The sequence below is a fragment of the Rhinatrema bivittatum genome, chromosome 2, assembly GCF_901001135.1.
Source record: "Rhinatrema bivittatum chromosome 2, aRhiBiv1.1, whole genome shotgun sequence".
Classification (NCBI taxonomy): domain Eukaryota; kingdom Metazoa; phylum Chordata; class Amphibia; order Gymnophiona; family Rhinatrematidae; genus Rhinatrema; species Rhinatrema bivittatum.
Window position 1 is genome coordinate 104821496 of NC_042616.1, and position 27084 is coordinate 104848579.

The following is a 27084-nucleotide window of genomic DNA, read 5'->3' on the forward strand; positions in this document are numbered from 1 at the left end:
AGACACTAACAAGCGCCAATCCCTAAAACATAGTGTAGGAAACTGCAAGCAGTCCAAAAGCATCAAATCACCCAAGGTATACAGTTAGAGGATTCACAAACAGGATAAAGGTGTCAAAGCTCCCAAGGCATACAGTATAAGGAATTGCAGACAGCACAAATGTGTCACAGCTCCAAAGGTATACATTGTGTGGAATTGCAGCTAGCATAAAAATATTAAAGCATCCAAAGGAGTATAGTGCAGAGAATCGCAAACAGCATAAAGGCATCAAAGCTCTCAAGGTATACAGTGTGGGGAATCACAAACAGCATAAAGGTTTCAACCCTCCCAAGGCATACAGTGCAGTGAATTGCAAACAGCAGAAAGGTGTATGAACCCCCAAGGCATGCAGTGTAATGAATCGCAAACAGCATAAAGGTATATAATCTCCCAAGTTATGGTGTAATGTCCATTGCAAACAGCATAAAGGTGTCTAAACTACCAAGGTGTGGAGTGTGGTCCATCACAAACAGCACAAAGGTGTCTAAACCATCAAAGCATGGAGTGCAATTAATGGTAACCACACATAGGTGTCTAAATCACTAAGGCATAGCATATGGTCCATCGCAAACAGCATAAAGGTGTCTGAATCACCAAGGCATACAGTCTGGGAAACTGAAAATAGCTCAAAGGCCTAGACAAGCCTTGACAGCAAGATGGAAAAGCATAAAAGAAGTGGGATGGGAGGAGAAATCTTGTTTTTTGTTTTACATTTTTTCTTGGGCAAAAAACCTTAGTATAACTAAGAAACAAGCAGTGAATATACTCAGCAAAATGTGGGTCATCCCTCACATTGAAGTGCCTCCAGATCAGGTCTGTCTTTCGTGATCCCTTCTCTATATCATTGGAGGCTGATGCTGATACTGGAGTTGTGGATGAGGGTGGATCCTGAGGAAAAATGCCAGGGGCATCACTCACGGTCTCTACCTGCACTGCCTGCTCTTCCTAGGTGTTGATCTCAACATTGTTAGTATCATCTCCCTCATCAACTCACTGGAGGTCAAGATGCTATTGACTAAACCTGTTAGCACTGTGGACCCTTGGACCAGGACGAGAGTTGATGCTACCACTGAGGAAAGTCCCCCAATGGTCCTCGTCGCTGGAAGGCAGTGCAGGTGAGGATGAGCGAGCTGGGGCTTCACCTATCATTCCTTGTTCCCCTCACATTGAGCTCTTGGGTACTGGGGCCAACAGGTCTTAGGTGCGGGTCTCCTCGGTGAAGACAGATCAAGTGGCAGGCAGAGGTGGCATCAGGAATCCGGACCGAGGCTGTCAGCGAAGGTGCAAAACGGAGAACCAAACTGAAGATCAGGGGCAGGCAGCAGACAAGCGGAGACGAGGTACTAGGCCAAGTGTCAAGACGGACAGCAGACAAGCAGAGACAAGGAAGCAAGCCGGAGTCAGAACCAGGAGATCAAGAGAAGAGAGGAAGCAAGAACCAGGGACGAGGAAAGGCATGGAGTTAGGAGCAACAGGCACACTCGATCAGGAACAGCAGGAACAAGCAGGGTTTAAATACCCCTCAGTCCTGATGCCATCTTCAGAGGCCGGGCCGTCATTTCCCACCACTGCCCCTTTAAGAGTTGGGCTGACTTGTGCACGCCTAGGGGAGCGCACATGAAAGGAAGGTTAGTGGTGTCTAGAGCTACATGGAGGCCATGCCAGTGGCTGGCTCAGGGCTGGGGCATGCCGCACCGAAGAGAGGGGAGCCTGCCAAGCGTTGGAGCCGGTAGGGGGCATCGGCTATGGGTTGCTGTGACTGGGAATCCCAACAGTACTCCCCTTCATGCCCCCTCACAGAAGGCCCAGGCTTGTTGGGGTGTGCTTGATTAAAATGTTGAAGCAGGGATTTGTCCAAGATGTTTGAGGCCGGCTCCCAGGAGTTTTCCTCTGGACCAAATCCTTCCCAGGATATCAGATACTTCCAACACCTGTGATTACTTCTTACGTCCAGTACCCCTCAAACTTGATAGACTGGGTCCTCTTAAGAGGAGACATCCGGTGTCTCTGGAGGTATAGAGTGGAACATAGAGAGCACCAACGGCTTTAACAAGGATACATGAAAGGAGTTGTGTATCCTTAAGCTAGCAGGGAGGCGTAGATGATAGGAGACTGGCCCCAGTCGCTTGCTGACAGAAAACGGTTCAATATATTTAGGAGCTAGTCTTATAGAGGGCACTCGAAGGCATAGATGGCACATGCTGAACCACACCCGGTCCCAGATTTGAAAAAAGGGGCTGGACTCTGGTTGTGGAGTTGTTGAGCTGTGAGTTGGGCCGCTGGGGAAGGCACAGACAAGGGTAGAGGTAGCGGAGGTCTTGGCTGCTTACCGAAGACTACCTGGAATGGGGAGCTCCCTGTGGAAGAGTGGACATGCATGTTGTGCGAGAATTCTGCCCAAGGTAACAGAGACGCCCAATCATCCTGACGGCTCCCAACGAACGAGCGGATAAAGGTCTTTAGACCCCAATTGATCCACTCGGCCTGGCCATTTTCCTGAGGGTGGAAAGTAGATGTAAAATCCAGTTGCACTCTGAATTTCCTGCATAGGGAACACCAGTACTTTGCCATGAACTTGGGGCCACAGTCAGATGTGATATGTTGTGGAAGACAGTGGAGAGGGAAGACGTGCCAGGTAAAAATCTGGGCCAATTCAAGTGCTGAAGGCAATTTAGGCAGAGGAGTTAAGTGTGCCATCTTGGAGAACCTATCGACTACAACCCAAATCACCTGGTTCCCATTGGACGGAGGCAAGTCCACCACAAAGTCTGTGAAGATATGTGTCCAAGGATCTTGAGGCACTGGGGCTAGTTGCAAGAGACCCCACGGCCTACCAGGCAGCAGCTTCTGCTGGGCACAGGTTGGGCAAGAGTTAACATATGCCCGGACATCCTGGGACATCTGAGGCCACCAATAGTAGTGAGAAAGGAGTTCCAGTGTATGGGCTCTGCCCGGGTGTCCAGCGGTGAGTGAATCATGGACCCAGGATAAAACCTTTTGCTGAAGGCGGAGAGGGACTACAGTTTTTCCCAGAGGTACATTGCTGGTGGCAGCAAGGAGAACTCTGGCAGGGTCTAGGATGTATTGAGGTAAATCAGATACATCCTTCCGTCTCATGAAGTATGGAAAGGGTGCCTGCCCTCACATTCTTTGATGCTGGTTGGTAACATAATAAGAAATTGAAACGACTAAAGAAGAGTGACCAGCAGGCCTGGTGGGGGTTCAAAAATTGTGCCTTACTAAGGTATTCTAAGTTTTTGTGATCGGTGTACATTGTGATGGGGTGTTGCGCCTCCTCCAGCCATTGCCTCCACTCTTCAAACGCCATCTTAATGGCCAGGAGTTCTTTATCTCCGATTCCGTAGTTCTGCTCTGTAGAGGTGAATATGAGGGAGACGTAGGAACATGGTAAGAGAGCTTCTTGACTGGAATACTGGCTAAGGACTGTACCCACTGCGATGTCTGAGGCGTCAACCTCCATTAAATGGTCATGAAGGGTCAGGATGACGGAGGCAGAGTTCACACAGGAAGGCCTGTTTTAACCCCTTGAAGGTATGGATGGCCTCTGGAGACCATTGTCTGGCATCTGATCCCTTCTTCATGAGTGTGGTAAGAGGTGCCACAATGTGGGAATACCGTGGGATGAAGTTCCTGTAGAAGTTAGCGAAGCCAAAAAAATGTTGCAGTGAGCGGAGTCCTACGAGTAGAGGCCAGTCCCAAATGCTGGCCAGCTTTTCAGGGTCCATCCAGAATCCTGAGGTGGAGACAGTGAATCCCAGGAAGGGAAAGGACTCCTGCTTAAATAGGCATTTCTCTAATTTGCCATAAAGGTGATGGTCCCTTAAATGCTGAAGAACTCAGTGAACCTCTGAGCGATGTGAAGCCAGATCTCTTGAGTAAATCAAAACATCATCCAGATAGACAATTACATTGGTATGAAGCATGTCCCGGAAAACCTCATTCATAAGATTTTGGAAGACAACCAGTGCATTACATAGGCCAAATGGCATTACTAGGTATTCATAATGGCCATCATGCGTATTGAAGGCGGTCATCCATTTGTCCCTGGGCTTAATGCGGACCAAATTGTAGGCCCCCATGGAGATCCAGCTTTGTGAAGATCTTGGCCCCTTAGAGGCAGTCCAGTAGTTCCGGGATAAGTGGGAGCGGGTACCTGTCCCAGAGAGTGATTGCATTAAGTCTACGGTAGTCAATACAAAAAAGAACCCCGTCCCTGCCAGGGAAGTGGAAGGACGGATGAACCCTCTCTCCAAGTTCTCACAGATGTATTGTGACATCGCTTGGGTTTCAGGCAGAGACAACGGATATACCCGGGCACGTGGAGGCATAGTGTCAGTTAGGAGGTCAATCGCACAATCAAAGGGGCAGTGTTCTGGGAGAGTTTCGGCTTTTTCTTTAGAAAAAACATCAGCATAGTCTGCATACTGGGCGGGCAAAGACGAAGTGGTGGTGGCTAGCAGAAGTTGTGGTCGAGGTAAGCCCAGAAGGCAAGAGGAGAAACAGTTAGTACCCCAGGAAGCTTCTTGCAGGGTCTCCCAGTTAATATGAGGAGTATGCTTCTGGAGCCAGGGAAGTCCCAGTACTACTGGATGGATAGCCTTTTTTTTTTTAATTTTGTTTTTATTGTGCTTTTTAATTTTACATACCAAGATAATATTCCTGATATTAGAACATTTGAAGTTTCGACTAAGAAAATAGAGGAGTTTACATCATTAAGATCAAACTTTTTAACCATTATCATACTTCATAAAAAGTGGGATCCTCTATACTATCTACAGTACCTGAATGTAAACCGATGTGATATCTCAGATCGAATGTCGGTATATAAAAATAATAAAATAAATAAATAAATAAAGGAAGATCCAATACACTTAAATCACCCTTTCTTACATTAACACTTTAAGGAAAATCATGCCATATATAACTGAAAGGAGGAATATTTCCTGATGAGAGATAGTCACAGCCAATTGGGGGCCCGGATGGTTCTGGGCATTACTCTTTCAACTACCTGTATTATATCCTTATCAGAAAGAAATTGGCTTAATTGTGATGGTAAAAAAAAGAGATAAGTTGACCCTTTGTACTTCAGTTGACATTTGCAAGGGAACTTCAGTAGAAAACTGGCCACTACTCGTAGAACCTGTGATCTCAATAGCAAACATTGTTTTCTCTTTTTTTGTGTCATTCTAGACACATCAGGAAATATCCTCACCTGTAGATTCAGAAAACTGTTTAAATGATATTTAAAATACAATTTAAATATCCATTCTCTATCCATCTCTAAAGCAAACATAACAATTAAAGTACTTTTCTCAGCTATACTAGAATCTGACAACTCTAACATCTCTGTTATGTTTAAATCGGATATTACTCTTTCAGTTTGAGACCTCCTCCTATCTCTTCTATATCCTTTTTTCTTTGTGGTAAATAAAACATTCTCACCACCGGGGGAATATTTTCTTCAGGCACTTTTAAGATCTCAATCAAATACTTTCTAAACATCTTTTTTGGAGAGATTTGTGAAAGTTTAGGAAAATTAACAAATCTGAGGTTTCTTACCTTTAACGTATTTTTCATATTCTCCAATTTATTTAATAACTTTATGTTATCTTTCATCAAGGATTCTTGAGATATCCTATTAGCATTAACAGAAGATTTCATTTCTGTATTCTGTAACAAAACACTTTTAACAGTGTTCTCCATTGCTTGTATTCGCACTTCATGATCTTTACTCACATCATTTATAGGAAGAATTTTATTTGCTATCAGATTCCCCAGACCTTCTATTGCTAACCATAAAGATTCCAAAGTTATTTCAACCGGCCTCTGTAGTGATTATTTTAAACTTGTAATACCAGGAGTCGAAGAGTTATGCCCAATAACAATCCTTGTTCACCCCTAGCTGGACTGCTGGCAAACTCGTTAGGATATACTTTCCCGACGTCTTCACTTTCATCACCCAGATTAGGATTCCCTGCCTGATCCAAACTGCCAGCATCTTTGGCATGCAGTAGGAACAGTTCCACCTCCAGGTTTCTAAGTGTAGCAGGGTTTGCCGGCGCGTCTCTCGTAATCGGGGAAAGTGTGATATCAGAGTCGGGCATCGCATCCTGAGTTATATCAACAAGCTCACTGCCTCTGTGACTGCACTCCTGATTCTGTTCGTCCTCGTACAATATAAGCATCCATAGGATCTGAAACCTCAGGGGTAAAGGATGCTCCAGGGCTAGCCTTCTCTTTTGCCCTGCGTTTCCTGATACTATGAGGCATAGTTTTTCCTTATAAAAGTCTCTTAGGAAAACAGGAGCTCCACTATGTATCTCAGTATATATATACCTTTTACATTTGGATCCCCTGGATAGTCTTTTCAAGTATAAAGAAGGTAATTTCCTCCTTGTGAAGCACCCCAGTGTGCAGGACCAGAGGAGCAGTATAAGAGTTAACTCAGCCTGGCAGAGGATCTCCCTAGATGGATGAAATTAGCAGCAGAGTACGAGTCACCACCGGAAGCTGAAGCGGTCTCACTAGTTCTGCTAAGATAAATTCCCTCCAGCTCTGGAGTCGATAAAGGCTAAAGTTGAAAAGGATCCACTGGAGTACTGGAGTGTCAAGGGAACAGTGCATTGGGGAGCATGATTCATGCAGCCTAGGGTCAGCTCCCCCATAACACCTAGGCTCGAGAGTTTCCCAGTCGCTCGGGACATTGAGCCAGCAGGTGCCCCTTGCTGGCACAGTACAAGCAGAGACCGAGAGACTTATGACGCTGCTCCTCTTCAGGCGAAAGGTGACTATAACCAAGTTGCATGGGCTCATCGCTGCGAGCAGTAGCAGGCTCAGTGGATACTGGGGAGACCAGAGATCTAGAGAAGGAGGATGCCAAAGGAAACTGCCTGGCGCCCAGGCTTCAGCTCCCTCATCTGCTTTTGTAGATGTTGATCAATTTGGCCTGTCAGATCAATGAGCACTTCCAGATCCTCTGGTAATTCTCAGGCGGCTAATTCATCTTTTATTCTGGAAGCCTGGCCCTCGAGAAATATGCTCTGTAAGCTGTCCTCTTGCCAGCCCAATTCTGAGGCTAAGGTGCGGAATTCAACTGCGTACTCGACCAGAAACGGGACCCTGGCAGAGGTGAAGGTGCTCCGAAGCCGCAGTAGATTGTCACCCACCCGGGTTCATCAAAAACCTGCTAAAAGTTCGGATGAAATGTGGAAGGTCTCTGAGTAAGGAGTCCCCATGCTCCCACAGTGAGGAGGCCCAGGCCAGGGCCTTGCCGTCCAAAACGACAGGATGAACATTGTCTTGACTTGATCACTGGGGAACTGAGTAGGTTGAAGAGAGAACCTCATGAAGCAGTGGTTCAGAAGCCCACGACACTGCTTTGGCTCCCCAAAGTAGTGGGGAGACGCTGGGAGATGCAGCGGTATGGACGGCTGTGGTGAGGCTGCAGAAGGTGGAGGAGAGACCCCTGGCAAGGAGGAAGAGTCCTGACGGTTGGCCAAATGTTCGATCGTGGCCGCCAAAACGTCCAGACACTGCTGCTGCTACTAAAGACGTTGAGCCAGGCCTGGAATGGCCTGGAGGCCGGACAGTTCCGCCGGATGCATGGCCTTGGCAAACTGTTAGCGCTGTGGACCCTTGGACCGGGAGGAGAGTTGGTGCTACCACCGAGGGATGGCACCCAATGGTCCTTGTTGCCGGAAGGTGGTGCAGGTGAGGACGACCCAGCTGGGGCTTCACCTTTATGAGCCCTCATTCCCCTAAGGTTCCGCCCTTGGGTACCGGGTCCGGCAGGTCTTAGGTGCGGGTCTCCTTGGAGAAGATGGATCCAGTGGCAGGCAGAGGCGGCGTCAGGAATCCAGATCGAGGCTGGCAGGGAAGTTGCAAACCGGAGAACAAAACTGAAGATCGGGGCAGGCAGCAGACGAGCGGAGATGAGGTACCCAGGCCAAGGGTCAAGTCGGGCAGCAGACAAGCAAAGACGAGGAAGCAAGCTGGAGTCAGAACCAGGTGATCAAGCCGAAGAGAGGAAGCAGGAACTAGAGACGAGGAAAGGCATGGAGTTAGGAGCAACAGGAATACTGGATCAGGAACAGCAGGAACAATCAGGAACACTGGATCAGGAACAGCAGGTAACACAGGATCAGGACAGCAAGTAGCACTCCAAAGGAGAAGGACCTGTTGCCAAGGCAAGAAACTGAGGACTGAGCCAGGGTTTAAATACTCTTCAGTCCTGCCGTCATCTTCAGGGGCCGGGCCGTCATTTCCTGCCGTGGCCCCTTTAAGAGTCGGGTTGACTCGCATGCGTGTGCCTAGGGAAGAGCAAACGAAAGGAAGGTCGGCGGCATCTAGAGCCACGTGGAGGCCCTGCCGGCAGCCAGCTCAGGGCCAGGGCGCGCCGTGCCGAAGAGAGGAGAGCCTGCTGAGCATCGGAGCCGGTAGGGGAGACCAGCCACAGGTTGCCGTGGCCGGGAATCCCAACAAAACTTTCCAGATTCACCTTGGCTACTAGTTCTTCAATATCTTCTTATTCTGAGAATGCCAGACAAACTTCTTGGAATCAGTTGGTAAAAATAGTGCCTTCATTGCCTTGCAAACATGAACCATAGAGGAACATTCTGCTGGCTTTGGCTGTTGCACTTTTCCTGTCTCTGTCCATGCCCCTGCTCTGCTATTGACAATTTTGAATGACTCGCCCACCTTTTTTCTCTGCTCCAAAACAAGAGGGTGAGGAACTGGTGGCGGTGGCATATGTTCTCCAAATTTAAATTTTTGTTTGATTTGAGCTACCTTTAACTCCTGCTACTGTGGCTAGAAAAAGACTTGGTTTAATTTAGAGGCAAAGAAAGACTGCCTATTTTATCATTGGCACTATGCTGAGCTGCCTCTTTATCAGTTCCTCTGTCCCCCACCAAGCCTCTTTCTTTTCTCAGCTCTGATAGCAGATCCCCATTTTGCACTGCAGCTGCATCCGAAGCAGCTCTGTTATAGACAACGGATAGAATGGTCACTCTTTTTTTTTTTTTCTGATTGCCTTTGTTTTTTTTCCAGACAATATAAGAACATAAGATATGCCATACAGGTCAGGCCAAGGGTCCATCAAGAGTATTCTGTTTCTGACAGTGGCCAATCCAGGTCACAAGTACCTGGCAAGTACCCAAACATTATGAGGTAGATTTTAAAAGCATTGCTCGCGCAAAAATGGCCACATACGCATGTATGTGGCTGCGCATGAGCAATGCAAATTTTAGGAAGCCAGGAAGGGTGCACGTACATGCAATTACACACGCCCAAAATAAGGAGGTGAAAAAGGGGCAGGTCATGGATGTTCCAGGGTCGAGTCCAAGACTGACGCATGTAACCACACATTTTTCACAGGCAACGTGTGCGTATGTTGCCTGTGTAACTTTGCAACTGCTTCTCATGAGGCACCAGAGACAGAGAGAGAGAGAGAGAGCGTGCGCCCCCGCACAGAGCCAGACTGACACATAGGCATCACACTAAAGGGGCACCCTGAATATTGGAAAGAAAGAAGTTGAACAGCTAGTCTCAAGCTGCTCCAACCCTCCAGGCAGCTATTCATGAGCCAGCGTGCCATCTCTTCTCACAGATCCTTGATCCACTCCTTGCTGATCTCCAGCTGCCTCCACCCCATATCCCAATCATCTAGCTACCTCCCAGACAGCCAACCATAATCCAGCTACCAGTTCCCCCTCACCTCTAACTCTCCAGCAGCACTCCAACCCACCTGCTATATTTTTCTTTTGGGGGAATTCCCCATTCCTTTTTTCACCAGGGTGAGGGATGGAATCTAGCCCCTGGTACAGGCAAGAGCCCTGGCCCTGTAGAGATAATACTTTCAGATCTTCAGCTCAGTGTACAGTGGTGATCGAAAAGGCCAATAGAATGTTAGAAATTATTTGGAAAGGAACAAAACTGAGAATATCATAATGCCCTTGAATAGATCCATGGTGCGACCGTACGTTGAGTACTGTGTGCATCTCAAAAAAGACATAGTGGACATGGAGAGGTACAGAGAAGGGCAACAAAAATGATAAAGGGGATGGAAAAAATCCCCTATGGAGAAAGGGTAAACAGATTAGGGCATTTTCGCTTGGAAAAAAGATGACTGAGTGGGATATTACTGAAATGTGTAAAATAATGGGTGAGGTGGAATAGGTAAGTAGAAAATGGTTATTTACCCTATGAAACAACACTAGGACTAGGGGACACTCTATGAAACTCGTAACTGGCAAATTTAAAACAAATCATAGGAAATGTTTTTTCACTCAGTGCACAATCAGGCTATGGCTTCTACAGCTGGAGGACCTGGTCAAGGCAAGTAATATAGTGAGGTTCAAAAGAGGGTTGGACAAGTTCCTGAAGGAAAAGTCCATAAACAGTTATTAATCAGGTAGGCATGGGAAAGCCGGCGCTTATCCTGGGAGTGAAATATGAGAAATAGATCAACTATTGGAAATCTAACAGGTTCTTGTGACCCGACTGGCCACTGTTGGAGACAAATACTGGGCTTGATGGACCTAAGTCTGATCCAACATAGCACTTCTTATGTTTTATGTTCTTATGTTAGACTCTTGTGGCCTAAAGTACCTGACCTTGAAGGTTATATTTTTGGTGGCAGTCACTTCAGTTCATAGAATTTATGAGCTCCAGGCCCCAGTGACTTATCCATCTTATACTACATTTAATCATAATAGGGTGGTGCTGCATATTCATATAAAGTTCCTGCATTTCTACCTTAACCAGTTTATCACCTTTCCAACATTTATCCCCAGGTCACATGCTAATAGAGGTAAATAAGCCCTACACAATAGATTGCCAGAGAACTGTTGTCTTCTGTATGGAGTAGACCAAAATCTTTGAAAGATCCACCTACCTTTTTGTTTTCTTTGATCTGAGCACCTGGAATTGTTCTAAAAAATAAACCATTCCTAATTGGATAACAGAATACATTTCCTTTTGTTATACTCATGTAAATCTGACTCTAGATGGGCATGTCAAGGCTCGTGATGTTAGAAACATGAAATCCCACAGCTCACAAGGTACCAGCACATAAAATCAGTATTAGCTATGATGAGCGCAAGATTGTGCTGTGTTGCGGTTTCCTTTACATTGCACAGCATGATACATTATAGGAACAATCCTTTCTTTTCCAGTTCTAAACTACTTTCTCAGCTCTGTTTACATATGCCGTTGTGTAGAAGAACAGTGAGGAGAAATAAAATTATTTTATATTAAATCGAATTCAATATAGCAGAAATTTGGAACACAAATTTTGACACTACAGATTAAGTTGACAGTATGCAAAATACTTGAAAAATTGGGGCAAAATGCGAAATAGAAACATGTTCCCATGAAACAGGAGTCTTTCAATAAATCAAAGTTCACTCAGAGGGATCAATTGTTGATCTATTCACCTGAGTGAAATGAATAAACTTCTAAATGCCAGTTCAGCTGACAATTGTACCAACACTTAGGAGTCAATTTTCAAAGGGGTTTCATGTGCAAAAACAGCAAATATGCGCTTAAGTAAAATGTACTCACATATATGCTATTTTATAATAGTTGCGAGTATGTGTGTATTTTTCCATTTTACTTGTACATTTTACTGATGGAAAAAAGGGAAGAGTTCTGGAGTGGGGTTCAGAATTAAACTCAGTAATTGCTATTTTGTAATTGATATACATATGAACTTTACCAAACTTACTCCTAGATTTATCAAACTGTCATATTTATAGCAGAAATAGCGCCCGTGATAAAAAAAAAAAAAAAGGGCATGTCTAGGCTAATTTCCCTGCTCCTGCATCACATAGGTAATTCCCACAAGGTAAGATACATTTATCTCAGCTGTGCTAATTTTCACTTCACTCTCTGATTAATCCACCAGGGAGGCGTTACAGCAAAAAGCCTTTTATTGTGAGAGTGCCTCTGTAGAGACCCATATGTTATTTTACTATTTATACCACTGTAAGAGGGAGCACTTTTAACTCGGTGTGGAGATTTGGGGGTGGGGGTGGGGGGTAGGTTTGGAGGGGCAGTTTTACATACACAGTAGGAGGTACGAACAGCAAAGTTGACATCACTGAACATTTTCTGCTGTTTGAATCGATGAAAGGTACAAGAGGAGTTGACTTGTTCATTGCACTCCCTACCTAGCTTCAAACATGCTAGGTAGAGAGTGCATCAAGCTAAGTAGAGAGTGCTGCTAAATATTCAGCTAAAATTATCCAGATATGTTTATCTGGATTGCTTGCTGGCTGAATATTGACCTTTCAAATATTATAACCATGATTCTTCTGCATTCATGTTGAAATAGACTGCAGAAGGAACTGCACATGTATTGAATGACTCTTTGCAATTTTTCTCATACATTACTCAAGTAAGCTAGACCAACATCCTAAAGAACATTTATGAACTGAACTACTTACCCTGTGTTTTCCAAATAGACTCTTGATAATATCCAACAAATGATGAATATCATTGGTATTCCTGTTAAAGAAAATTATGTTATGAAAAGTTTGTAAGCAACTCTTTCAAAGTAAGTGTGCTTCCATTATTCAAAGACAGTTAAAAGTCATGCCATTGCTGTAGTGATATAGCATTCTTTTTTTTTCTAGGAGAAAGAGATTATATCTCCTTGGAAAATTTGTTCAGTAATTATACTCTCTTAAAATTAACAAAATAACCTGCTGAACTGATGATTACATCAAAGTCAGTTTTCCTGTAGTGTTTTTCAGAAAGCAACACAGGAATTCCATCAATATGATTTTGGATTTAATTACATTTCCAAACCCATGTCAAAATGAATTAGAATTAAGATACAGTAGGGTAGATCTCAGCCCCAAAGGGCCTTACAGTCTAAGGTGTTTTCTGAGGCAATAGATTAAGTAAATTGCTCAAAGTCACAAGAAGTATTCCTGGGGAAAACAAGATTTGAATCCCTGACTTCGCTCGTTCTCTGCCTGCTGCTCTAATCACTAGGCCATTCCTTCAATATACAGCAGTTTTTCCATTTTGAAGGAGACTGGGATGAGGTGCTACAATTTTTTTTTTGTTTTGTTTAAATTTTTTATTTATGCTGATTTTGACAATCTTACATAGAAGAAAATAAACAAATGGTTACAGATTTTCCATATTATTATATCAATAATAACTTAGGTATATATCTCTAATCTGCAATAAGAAATGTAAGAGGTAGTGCTCCAGGATTGAGAAAGAAATTTGAGCGGTTTAAGGAAAACAGGAATACCTTTTACAATTGAAAAAAAAAAAGACAAACCTAGATATATATATTTTACTGCTTCGTTCCTGTTGCTAATTTTCACGGGGGGGAAGATTCAAGAAACTTTTTTAACTGTGTTATCTCAAAATAAACATATTTTTGACCATTTCTCCAAACTTCACACCTACATGGATATTTTACAATCATTTTCCCACCTTTACTTTCCACGTCTGTTCTTAATTCTAGGAATTTTTTTCTCCTTAATTGAGTTGTTCTGGAAACATCTGGGTAAACCCAGATCTTTCCACCGTGGAAAAGTTCTGTTCTCTTCTTCATAAACAATCTGAATATAGCATCCCTATCTTTTGCAAAAACAAAACTAACATGTAAGGTAGTTCTAGCCTCAATTTTTGATTCTAACGTCATTTCTAACACTTCTGATAAATTTAATGGCAATCTCTCCTCTTTCTTTCCCTCAGCTATATTACTCTTAATATCCACATAGTATATTTTGGATATAGTGGGCATTGATTTCTCAGGCCATTTCAATATACATGATAAATATTCCTTAAACATGTCCAAGGGTGAGACTAGATTGAGCTTAGGAAAAGAGTACTCTTAAGTTTAAGTACTTTTGTTGATTCTCAATTTAATATTTTAGATTTACACTTATTTTATAATGATCAGAATAAGGGAAAGGGAAGGGAAGATGCTATGCTAATGCTTTGTATGGAGCTCTTTGTCCTGTGCAAATTAGTATAGCTCAAGTGGAATCAATTTTAGTAATACATTAACAAAGAAAGTATAGTAACTTCTGATCCATCATGCAGACACTCAGAAGTCATTGTGAGTGATCCAGTCTTCAGGTTCCACAGCTCCATCTTCCAGAGGTTCTGCACGTCTTGCAACAGAAGAGGACCAGAAGGCTCATCTGCATACCTTACCCAGCAGCTCCTGGGAGATGGCTCCAGAGGTCACTGTGAGCGACCTAGGCACCAGGATCTAAGCTTCAACTTCTTTAATCAGAGTGGAACCAGAATCTTGGCACTAAACTTTAAAAAGGGGGTAGCACAGTTGTTAAACTAGATGATGGGAGAAAGATGACATTTCAGAAGCGCATGGTTCAGAATGATGTAGCTATGAAGGATATTAAGAGAACAGGGAAATTAGGACATCCCAGTAGAGAGGCTGCAATAAGTACTAAAGTGGACCGGGTACCTTTAAGTAAAGGCAGACAGAGCAGAAAGATTCTGAACTGTCAACTGACAAGTAGGTTGTTACTATAAAGAAAAAACATACTTTGAAATGTCTGTATAAAAATGCTAGAAGTCTAAAAAATAAGATGGGAGAGCTAGAGTGTATAGCACTAAATGAAGCAGTAGATATAATTGGCAACTCAGAGATCTGATGGAAGGAGAATAACCAATGGGACATTGTGATAACTGGGTACAAATTATATAAAAAAAGATAGGATGGATTAAATTGGTGGAGGAGAGGCACTATATATTAAAGAGAGCATTGAGTCAAACAGGATACAAGTTCTGTAGGAAACAAAATGCAATGTTGAATCTTTATAAATATAAATTCCAGGTAAATAGGGGAATAAAATAGCCATGAGAGTATATTACCATCCACCTGGCCAGGATGAACAAACAGACAATGAAATGCTAAAAGAAATTAGGGAAGCTAACAAAACCAGCAGCACAGTAATAATGGGTGATTTCAAATACTCCAGTATTGACTGGGTGAATGTCACATCGGGACATGCTAGAGAGGTAAAGTTCCTAGATGAAATAAATGACTGCTTCATGGAACAACCGGTAAAAGAACCAACAAAAAGGGGGAAGCTATTTTAGACCTAGTCCATACTGGAACATAGGATTTGATGCGAGAGGTAACAGTTTTGGAGCCACTTGGCAATAGTAATCAGAACATGATCAAATAACTGGAGGAAGAACACTAATGAAAACTGTTGCAACAACATTTAACTTTCAAAAGGATGATTATGATAAAATGAGGAAAATGGTTAGGGAAAAAAAAATGAAAGGAGCAACTGCAAAGGTTAAGAGTTTATATCAGGTATGGACATTGTTTAAAAATACCATCTTGGAAGCCTAGACCAGGGGGTAAATGTTCAGCTGCTGAGCAGCTGGTTAAGTCAGCTGGATACACATATCTGGCTATCTTAACCGGGATATTATTCAGCAGTGCAGCCGCACCACTGAATACTAGGGATGTGAATCGTGTGCCCTATCGTCTTAACGATTGAAATCATCTGGCAGGAGAAGAAAATCGTGTTTTTTAGTTAAAAAATCGTTTTTTCTGATTAGTGTGCACCAACGGGAGTTAGTGCGCACTAACTCCCGTTAGTGCGCACTAACAGAAAATGATACAATTTGACACTTTTCAGGTCGGTTAAGGTCAGTTTAGGAATGAATATGTATTCCTATTGGCTGCCCTCTTATTTATTCATGTTACCAAGGTTCCCACTGACAAAATATGGGGGATGGGAAATGGAAACAGTTGGTAGCTTGACAAAAAAAGTAATGTGATCAGTCAATGTGACTAGAACTTGTGCCCTAACCCTGATAACAGGGGTGTTGTGATCTTCCTGCACACAGTGCCCTAACCCTGACACCAGGGGTGTTGTGATCTTCCAGTACACAGTGCCCTATCCCTATTAATACCAGGAGTGTTGTGATCTTCCTGCACACAGTGCCCTAACCCTGATACCAGGGGTGTTGTGATCTTCCTGCACACAGTGCCCTATCCCTATTAATACCAAGAGTGTTGTGATCTTCCTGTACACAGTGCCCTATCGCTATTAATACCAGGAGTGTTGTGATCTTCCTGCACACAGTGCCCTAACCCTGACACCAGGGGTGTTGTGATCTTCCTGCATGCAGTGCCCTATCCCGCCTGCATTACTAGTGAGAGGCTGGCTTCACAGACAGGAGGGAGCTGCCTGACCCTCACTCCTCCTTTCCCCCATGTCCCAGCCAGTGAATGGCGTGTGAGTGAGGGGGGGGAGGATGGTGAAGGCTGAGACAGCTCCCTCCCTGCATTACTAGTGAGAGGCTGGCTTCACAGACAGGGGGGAGCTGCCTGACCCTCACTCCTCCCTTCCCCCAAGTCCCAGCAAGTGAATGGTGTGTGGGTGAGGGGGGGGGGGAGGAGGATGGTGAAGGGTGAGACAGCTCCCTCCCTGCATTACTAGTGATAGGCTGGCTTAACAGACAGGAGGGAGCTGCCTGACCCTCACTCCTCCCTTCCCCCATGTCCCAGCCAGTGAATGGTGTGTGGATGAGGGGGGGGGGAGGATGGTGAAGGCTGAGACAGCTCCCTCCCTGCATTACTAGTGAGAGGCTGGCTTCACAGACAGGGGGGAGCTGCCTGACCCTCACTCCTCCCTTCCCCCAAGTCCCAGCAAGTGAATGGTGTGTGGGTGGGGGGGGGGGGGGAGGAGGATGGTGAAGGGTGAGACAGCTCCCTCCCTGCATTACTAGTGAGAGGCTGGCTTCACAGACAGGAGGGAGCTTCCTGACCCTCACTCCTCCCCTCCCCCATGTCCCAGCCAGTGAATGGTGTGTGGTGAGGGGGGGGGGGAGGATGGTGAAGGCTGAGACAGCTCCCTCCCTGCATTACTAGTGAGAGGCTGGCTTCACAGACAGGGGGGAGCTGCCTGACTCTCACTCCTCCCTTCCCCCATGTCCCAGCAAGTGAATGGTGTGTGGGTGAGGGGGGTGGGGGAGGAGGATGGTGAAGGGTGAGACAGCTCCCTCCCTGCATTACTAGTGAGAGGCTGGCTTCACAGACAGGGGGAGCTGCCTGACCCTCACTCCTCCCTTCCCCCAAGTCCCAGCAAGTGAATGGTGTGTGGGTGAGGGGGGTGAGGAGGATGGTGAAGGGTGAGACAGCTCCCTCCCTGCATTACTAGTGAGAGGCTGGCTTAACAGACAGGGGGGAGCTGCCTGACCCTCACTCCTCCCTTCCCCCAAGTCCCAGCAAGTGAATGGTGTGTGGGTGAGGGGGGGGGGGAGGAGGATGGTGAAGGGTGAGACAGCTCCCTCCCTGCATTACTAGTGAGAGGCTGGCTTCACAGATAGGGGGGAGCTGCCTGACCCTCACTCCTCCGGGGTGTTGTGATCTTCCTGCACACAGTGCCCTATCCCTGATACCAGGGGTGTTGTGATCTTCCTGCATGCAGTGCCCTATCCCTATTAATACCAGGAGTGTTGTGATCTTCCTGCACACAGTGCCCTATCCCTAATACCAGGGGTGTTGTGATCTTCCTGCACACAGTGCCCTATTCCTGATACCGGGGGTGTTGTGATCTTCCTGCATGCAGTGCCCTATCCCGGTTACTGGGGGTGTTGTGATCTTCTTGCACACATCCCGGTATCAGGGATAGGGCACTGCGTGCAGGAAGATCACAACACCCCTCAATGATCTTACATTTCTCATTTCTTAGTTAGATAGTCTTCTGGGTTTTTAGATTTCTTTATGGATCCCAAATGGGTGGAATCCAAGCCAGAACAACAGCTTCATTCATCCTCAGATGGGAAGAAAGAAGCGCAGTCAAACCTTCCTCCCAGGTCATCAAACAAAAGGTATTTCCCAAAAATGACACAAACAGGGGAGTTTTATCCCTGCAGTGGGACACCACCTCAAGGGCAGGGATTCCCTATCCCTGGATGTCCCGGATACAAGGTTCCCTGTGCCCTGAATTCGAGATCCCAGGCAGGAGGGTGCGTAGTTCTCCATGTGGGCCAAAATTACCACTGAAGAAAAATCTACACACTTCCTCCAAAACTGCAAATCATATTGCCCCCTGAGCACTCTGCGAAGAACTGCTATAAAACCTCGGGAAGAGGATGGTCATTCCAGACCCCTCAAAGGGAGAGGCTGTATAGAAATGGTGTCTCCTCCTAATTACTATCTTGCACTGACTCTCTGAACATGAATTACCCAGGACTTACTAGTCACCTGACTAGGTGTTCGGCTTACATAAAGAATAAAACTGCTAAACTTATAGATAGACATAATTTATAGGACAAAGCTACATGGATTTAGCCAAGGGAAATGTGGGAGGTTCCACAAGTGGCCACACTTATCCCCGAATGCCGCCAATGTGGCCGGGATGCCGCCATGCCCCCAGGTCTCTCAAGGCCCATGCGCACAGTGGGAAATGGAACCGCCAGCACTCGGCGATAATCTCACGCAGCTGGATATTTAAACTCAAGCCATGCTTCAAAGTCTTGCCACAGCAACAGGTCCTCCTGCCTTGCAGTGCATGTTGCTTGCTGTCTCTGTGCATCACTTTGCTTTGCTTGCCTTGTTGTTACCTTGCCTTGCCCTGTTTATGTCTTGGTCCCCAGTGCCTTGCCTTTTCTTGTCTGTCTGTCTGTCTGTCTTTACTTGACTCCTAGTTCTGATCCTTGCTACAGACCTGACCACTCTTCCAGACTGCTGCCTGCCCTGACCTCAGTTTGGACCTTGACTCGCTTGCCCGCTGCCTGCCCCTGACCTTGGCCTGCACCCAGACACAGTTTGCTTGATGCCTGCCCCCGACTTTGGTCTGGACCTGGACACCATTTGCTCACTGCCTTCCCCTGACCTTGGCTTGGACCTGGACACCGTTCTGACCACTCCTTACAGGACACTCTCCTAAACCCTGCTGATTTCTGGAGCCCAAGTGCTCAACTTGGGCAGAATGGGACTGGTATAGGTGAAGCCCTAAACTCATTTCTAATAAGAGCAAGTCCACCTATTGACAGTGTAAGCCTAGTAAGTTTGCCCTTTAGGTTGCATCAACCATGTCACAGCCCAATGCCTCACATCTACATGAGAACATATCTGTGACAGGAAGTTTTGCCTCACCAATGTGCTGCATTTTTTTAGTTTGTAAATAAATGTGAATAAAGGGGAGCCAGAAGATATACTGTATCTGGATTTTCAGAAAGCATTTGACAAAATACCTTAAGAGAGACTTCTTAGGAAATTAAAAAGTCATGGGAAAGGGGGGAAATGTCCTGTGAATTGCAGACTGATTAAAATATAAAAAACACAGTGTAGGGCTAAAAGATACATTTTCCTAATGAAGAAAGATGAATAGTGGAATGCCCCAGAGATCTGTTCTGGGATCAGTGCCTTTTTAATATATTTATAAATGACCTGAGAATGGAAACAATGAGTGAGGTGATGAAATTTGCCAATGACACAAAATTATTCAAAGTTGTTAAATCACAAGAAGGTTATGAGAAGTTGCAAGAGGATCTTACAAAACTGGAAGACTGGACATGCAAATGGCAAACAAAATTTAATGTTGACAAGTGCAAGGTGATGCACTTAGGGAAGAGTAACTCAAATTATAGCTACGCAATGCAAGGTTCTGCATTAGGAGTCACCATTCAGGAAAAAGGGTCTGAAATTACATTGATAATACGTTGAAATCTTCTGCTTAATGTGCAGCAGCATCCAAGAAAGTAAATAAAATGCTAGGAATTATTAGGAAAGGAATAGAGAATAAAACAGAGAATATCATAATGCCTCTATATCACTCCATAGTGCAACCTCATCTTGAGTTTTGTGGGAGTTCTGGTCACCAGATCTAAAAAACGATTTAGCAGAATTAGAAAAAGTACAGAGTAGGGCAACCAAAATGATACAGGGGGTAGAAAGATTCCACTATGAGGAAAGGCTAAAGATGTTAAGAGTCTTCAGTTTGGAGACAGCTGAGGGGAGGTATGATAGAGGTCAATAAAATAATAAGTGGAGTGAAACAAATAAATGTTAATTGGTTGTTTACTCTTTCAAAAAGTACAAAGACTAGGAGACACACAATGAAATTACTAGATTATATATTTAAAACTAATAAGAGAAAATATTTTTTTTACTCAGCTCATAATTAAACTCTGGAATTTTTTGTTAGAGGATGTGGTGAAAGCTATTAGTGTAACTGTGTTTAAAAAAGATTTAGACAAGTTCCTGGAGGAAAAGTCCACAAACCATTATTAGATGGAGTTTCAGAAATCCATTGTGTTAGTGGGTAGCCCTCTGGCTACTACAGAAGCCCTAACATTGGCAGCTTGCACTCCCGTGTCCCTCCCCCACCCTTCTCCCCATCAGATAACCAGCAATAATCACACATTTACCGTTATTGGTGAAAAACAGGCCGCAGCTTTTATTAATAATTAACATAAACCAAACAATTTTGATACCCGAGTATTAGTGCGTGCGTCAAATATAACTAAACCAGGCTTCGTACCGGCGTCCGCCATTTTAGCCAGTCCGCCACACGATCTGTCCGGCCCCTCGCCATGTCCAAGCCGAGGGGCCACCCCCGGGCAGCCCACGCCCACCTCTACGCACTTCTCCTTCCTCTAGGACCCCGGTTTGTCCACCGTGTCCTCCAGGACCCTCCGGGCCCCCTGACTCGGGTACCCCCGCCCCCCGATTGCTGCGACAAATTTGTAAACTGGCAACTTTCTTGCTAACATTGATTCCTGACTACCTGTCACTATCATTCCACTTCCTGTGCCTTGTATCCCTCCCCCGTTCTGTCCCCTTGTTGGGTGGGTGGGTGGGTGGAAATGCGAGCGCCGGCCAGCTGAAAAGGCCTGGCCCGGCGCTCATTCCGTCTTTTAAGGCCCGAGGTCTCGCGAGACCTCGGGCCGAGATCATTGCGTCGTTGCGCTCCGGCCGATGACGTCGCCGCCCGCCTGCGCGGCGACGTCATCGCGCCCCGACATCATGCCCCAGCCTAACCGAAGCGCCCTCCGGGCCGGGGCCCTCCCGTCGCCGCCGCCCGGACGCTTTGCCCCGGGATCACCCACGGTAAGTCGATCCCGGGGCAGGACAAGGGAAATTGAAGCAAGGAGGAGGGGGGGGGGGCCGCTGGGCCGGCAAGCACCATGTTAGGGGGTCCCTCCCCGCAGCCGCCTGTCGGTCCGTCATTTCATTCTACAAGCAATGATGTGGACTCCTGTGTGGTGCGGCAGAAAGAAGCACCACCAATGAGCCTTACCACAGATGGCAGTGCCAAAAAGGGACTTCGGGAGGCTTTACCTATACAAACTGTCATTCCCTCATTTTGAGCCCTCAATGTGGACAGCCAGCAGGACTTAGACAGATCCAAAGCCACAATCAGGTGCAAACAGAAGCCAGATGAAAATCCAGGGTCGAGTCAAGTAGCAGGCAAGCAGAATCTAGTGGCCAGTCCAGAGTCAAGGCAGGCAGTGGGAAACAAAATCCAGTAAAATCCAGTATTCAGTCCAGGGTCAAGGCAGGCAGTGGCAAGCAGAATCCAGAACTGTCCAAGGTCAAGACAAGCAGCAAGCAGGCAGAATCCAGATCAGTCCAAGGTCAAATCAAGCAGCAAGCAAGGCAGGAACAGCATCCAGCACCAGGCACATAGCAAGCAAGGCAGGAACCAGGAACAGGCCAAGGATTCTGTTGCCCAGGCAAGGAGGCCAGCTCCAGGCAGGCTAAGTAGTCTTCAGTGTGAGACATCATCATCGGGGCAACTACCTGACTCTCTCTCCAGAATGTGTAGAATCGTGCGAACAGATGTGCATGGAAGCCATATGCATTTCTTCATCAGGTCCTAGTAACACATATCACAGCGTGCAATGGTGGCTCCCTGATGCACAGTGAGTGTCCGAAGCTGAAGAGTCTGGGAAGGCATCTGAATTCTAATAGTATCCCCTCTCCAAATTCTCCTCCCCAATTTCCTGGGTCTGGGTTTCATTGAGTATTAGGTCTGAAATTTGCAGACAATTGGGCCTGTAGATTAGAAGCCAGATCTGATGAATTTTCCTCAGGACCGTAATCCTTCTTGAGTCCAAGATCTCCGCAAGTTTGTACTTTGTCTCTTCTTCTATTGGAATCTCCTGCGGCTGGGGTAGCGGTCTGGAAGGCCACAAATGAACTGCAGGTTTCAGCAGAGATACGTGAAACACATTGTGAATATGTAGCGAAGGTGGTAATTTAAGCTTATAGACTACCTGGCCTATAGGAAGGGTCATGGGATAGGAGGCGATGTCCTTTTGTGGATTACAAACTGGTTAAAAGACAGGAACCAGAGAGTAGGATTAAATGGTCAATTTTCTAAGTGGAAAAGGGTAAACAGTGGAGTGCCTCAGGGATCTGTACTTGGACCGGTGCTTTTCAATATATTTATAAATGATCTGGAAAAGAATATGATGAGTGAGGTGATTAAATTTGCGGATGATACAAAATTATTCAGAGTAGTTAAATCACAAGCAGATTGTGATACATTACAGGAGGACCTTGTGAGACTGGAAAACTGGGCATCCACATGGCAGGTGAAATTTAATATGGACAAGTGCAAGGTGTTGCATATAGAGAAAAATAACCCTTGCTGTAGTTACACAATGTTAGGTTCCATATTAGGAGCTACTACCCAGGAAAAAGTTCTAGGCATCATAGTGGATAATACTTTGAAATTTTTGGCTCAGTGTGCTACAGTAGTCAAAAAAGCAAACAGAATGTTAGGAATTATTAGGAAGGGAATGGTTAATAAAACTGAAAATGTCATAATGCCTCTGTATTTCTCCATGGTGAGACCGCATCTTGAATACTGTGAACAATTCTGGTTGCCGCATCTCAAAACAGATATAGTTGCGATGGAGAAGGTACAGAGAAGGGCAACCAAAATGATAAAGGGGATGGATCAACTCCCCTATGAGGAAAGGCTGAAGAGGTTAGGGCTATTCAGCTTGGAGAAGAGACAGCTGAGGGTTGATATGATAGAGGTCTTTAAAATCATGAGAGGTCTTGAACGAGTAGATATTAATTGGTTATTTACACTTTCGGATAATATAAGGACTAGGGGGCACTCCATGAAGTTAGCACGTAGCACTAATTGGAGAAAATTCTTTTTCACTCAATGCATAATTAAGCTCTGGAATTTGTTGCCAGAGGATGTAGTTAGTGCAGTTAGTGTAGCTGGGTTTAAAAAAGGTTTGGATAAGTTCTTGGAGGAGAAGTCCATAAATTGCTATTAATTAAGTTGACTTAGGGAATGGCCTCTGCTATTACTGGCATCAGTAGCATGGGATCTTCTTGGTGTTTGGGTACTTGCCAGGTTCTTGTGGCCTGGTTTGGCCTCTGTTGGAAAAAGAATGCTGGGCTTGATGGACCCTTGGTCTGACCCAGCATGTCAATTTCTTATGTTCTTTTGTTCTTATGCTCTTATGTCACTGGGAAGGATCCAATGAAGCAAGGAGCAAACTTGAGACATGGCATGTGAAGCCTCAAGTTGCAAATGCTCAGCCAGACTAAGTCTCCAGGTTGAAAGTGAGGGGCCAGCTCGTGTTTCTTATCCACCTATATTTTGGAATGGATTGCGGCCTGTTTTAGGAGCTGATGGGTTGCGCGACAGAGGTCTAGTAATTCCTGCCTCTTGATTTCAGCAGCTGGGTATTCCATGGTGGTAGTCAGTGGTACTGGAATCCAGGGGTGGCGTCCATATACTAAGAAGAAGGGGGATGAGCTGGTAGAGTTATTGATGTGGTTATTATGGCAGGCCTCCACCCAGAGAAGGAGGAAGGACCAGTTATCCTGTCTTTGGTAGATGAAGGACCATAAAAAGGCTTTGAGAGATTGATTAGTCCGTTCAGTTTATCCATTTGTCTGTGGGTGATACGCAGAAGAAAATGTCAAGATGATCCCACATTTGCTGCATAGGGCCTACCAATAAAATAAAGAGCAGTGAACTGTACTCCACGATCAGGAGATATGGATAGGTAGAACTTGTAACCGAAAAATGTGCTGAATTAACAGATAAGCTAGTTCAGGAGCAGATGAAAGGGGATGAAGTGAGCCATTTTCAAAAACCGGTGCACAGTCACCTAGATGGTAGTGTTGCTGTCTGAAGGTGGGAGATCGGTGATGAAATATGTGGCAAGTTGGGTGCATGATCCCTTGGGGGTAGGCAACGGTTGTAGTAGACCCCAGGGTTGGGCTCTGGGCATCTTATTTGTGGCACATGGACAAGATTCCACATAGTGTTTAAGATCTTGTTGCAGATGAGGTCACCAATAAAAGCAGGAAAATAGTTCAAAAGTCCTAGTAAGACTGAGATGTCCGGTTATCTGAGAAACATGGGCCCATTTCAGTTCCTGTTCACTGAGACGTCGTGACACCATCATGTTCCCTGGGGATACAGTCAAGGTGGTGGCCAGGCAGATTTCTGTGGGATCAATAATAGATTTCAAGGGTTCTAGAAGACTGTCATCTTGGAAAGAACGGGATAGGGTGTCAGGGCATTGATTCTTTCCTGCTGGGTGATACCATAACTCAAATTCAAATTGGTTAAAGAATAGAGACCAGCGGGCTTGGCGAGGATTCAACTGCTGGGCTTCAGCCAAATATTCAAGATTTTTGTGGTCAGTGTAGATCATTATTGGGAATCAGGAGTCCTCCAACAAATGGCGCCATTCTTTGAGAGCCAAGTTAACTGCTAACAGTTCCCGGTCACTGATGGTGTAATTCCTCTCCACCAGGGAGAACTTCCTTGAGAAAAAAGCACAGGTACAAGAACATCATGAGGGTCATGTTGAAGCAGTATGGCTCCTAACCCAAGCTTGGAGGCATCAGGGTGCGAAGGTATAGATCATAGGTAAATTCCTATTTCACACAGTGGAAAGCTTAAATGACTTCCTTATTCCAAACCTGGGAGTCTTATTCCTTCCCAGTAAGGGCAGTGAGAGGTGTCACTAGGGAAGAGTTGTCTAGGACAAACTGTCAAAGGTAGTTAGAAAATCCTAAGAAGCACTAGAGAGCCTTAAGACCTGTTGGGCGGTGCCAGTGAAGAATAGCAGCTAACATCTCTGGATCCATACAGAAGCCTGTAGAGGAGATAATGTAGCCCAGAAAGGAAATTTCCTTTTGTTCAAATGAACATTTTTCCAGTTTAGCTATCTAAGTCATTGTATCACTTGCCTAACGTGAGCATGGAAGTGTTCCAAGGTCTTCGAGTGGATGAGGATGTCATCTAAATCAACGATGACATGAGAATGGAGCAGATCATGAAAGATGTCATTTACCACCATCTAGAAGACTGCAGGTGCATTACATAGGCTGAAAATGCATAACCAAATATTCATAAGAGCTGTCTTGGGTGTTGAAGGCAGTCTTCCATTCATCTCCTTCTTGAATGTGAATCAAATTGTTCGCATCTCACAGGTCTAATTTAGTAAAGACTTGGGCTTCTCTCAGCCTATTGAACAATTCAGAGATGAGTGGTAAGGGGTACCTGTTCTTTTTGGTAATCTTGTTTAGGCCCCGATAGTCAATACATGGTCGAAGAGACCTGTCCTTTTTTCCTATGAAGAAGAATATGGCGCCAATGGGGGATGATTATGGTCAGATGAATCCCTTAGCCAGATTATCCTGAATGTACTGTGTCATGGCCATGGTCTCTTGTTTGGAAAGTGGGTATACTCTCCCCTGGGGGGGAGGGGGGGGATTTTCCCCAGCTGAAGTTCAATCGGACAATCGTAAGTTCTATAAGAGAGTAGCACATCTATATTATTTGGGCAGAAAACATTTGAGAATTCCATATATTGTGGCGGCAACCTGGGCATCGAAAGACACACGCGATCCAGGTACAAGACAGGATGCCGGATGGGGGTTAAACATTTCTGGTGGCAGGTAGGACCCCAGTTTGCCAACTGCATGGAGGCCCAGTCAATGCGAGATTGATGAATAACTAACCAGGGAAGACCAAGTATTATCTCATTTACCAACTTGGAGAGCACATAGAACCTAATGGTCTCTTGGAGGAGGAGGCCCATTCACATACAGAGTGGAATCATGGTGCAAACTATTCAGTCAGACAAAGGCTCCCCAGAAACTGATAACACAGAGAGGGTGAAAACGAGGGGTTTGATGGGAATCTGGTAACACTGGATGACCAATTCATTGATGAAGCTCTCAGCTGCTTCGGTATCCAAGAATGCCTGGAATGGGATCTCAGATTTCCCCAGGACAATGCTCACTGGAAATAGGAATTGGGGAGAGGTATCTTGTCGACCTAGGGTGGCCTCTCCTCCCATCCCTTGGCCCAAGAGTTTCCCGCTTTAATGGGGCATTGGCCAGTGTAGTGACCTGAACCGGTGCAAAAAAGACAGAGGTTGAGGCACTTTCTGCATAGGTGTTCCTCTGGAGACAATCAAAGCTGATCCACTTACATAGGTTCCTTCGGTGTTTTGGCTGATGAAGGGGCCCTGGGAAGAATCAGTGGCCACTGAAACTGGAGAGCTAACTGGATGGGTGGTTAGACTTGACTCCATTCTCTAGCACTTTCCCAAGGCAGAGGTCAAGGCGAATAGTTAGCCTAATGAACTCTTCTAGATCCTCTGGCAGGTCCTGTCCAGCCAGCTCATCCTTCAAGGGTTCAGATAGGCTCTGTCAAAAGATGGCCAACAGACTATCATCCCACCACTGTAGTTCAGAGGCCAGAGTCCGGAATTGGACCACTTATTCACCAACAGTCCAAGAACCCTGGCGAATCTGTAACAACTCAGATGCAGCCAAAGACACTTGTCTGGGCTCATCAAATATGAGCCAGAAGTCATGAAGGAAGTTCTGCAAGATCAGATCCTCATGCTTCCATAATGGGGAAGCCCAAGCTAGAGCTGTTCACTCCAGTAGATACAGAATAAATATGACCTTATATCTGTCTGTTGGACATAAAGCCACCTGCAGAGTGAAGTGCATTTGGCACATTAATAAAGCTCTGACACTCATGGGGTAGC

At 45.4% G+C, this 27084-nt stretch overlaps 1 protein-coding gene across 1 annotated transcript in view; it reads right to left on the minus strand.

Annotated features, from left to right (window-relative positions):
- Positions 1-27084, minus strand: part of VIPR2 (vasoactive intestinal peptide receptor 2) — a 299702-nt gene that overhangs the window by 59790 nt on the left and 212828 nt on the right. Inside the window, exon 8 of the mRNA XM_029588516.1 lies at positions 12507-12567. Coding sequence (XP_029444376.1) covers positions 12507-12567 — 61 coding nt within the window. The remainder of the gene's footprint in view (positions 1-12506; positions 12568-27084) is intronic.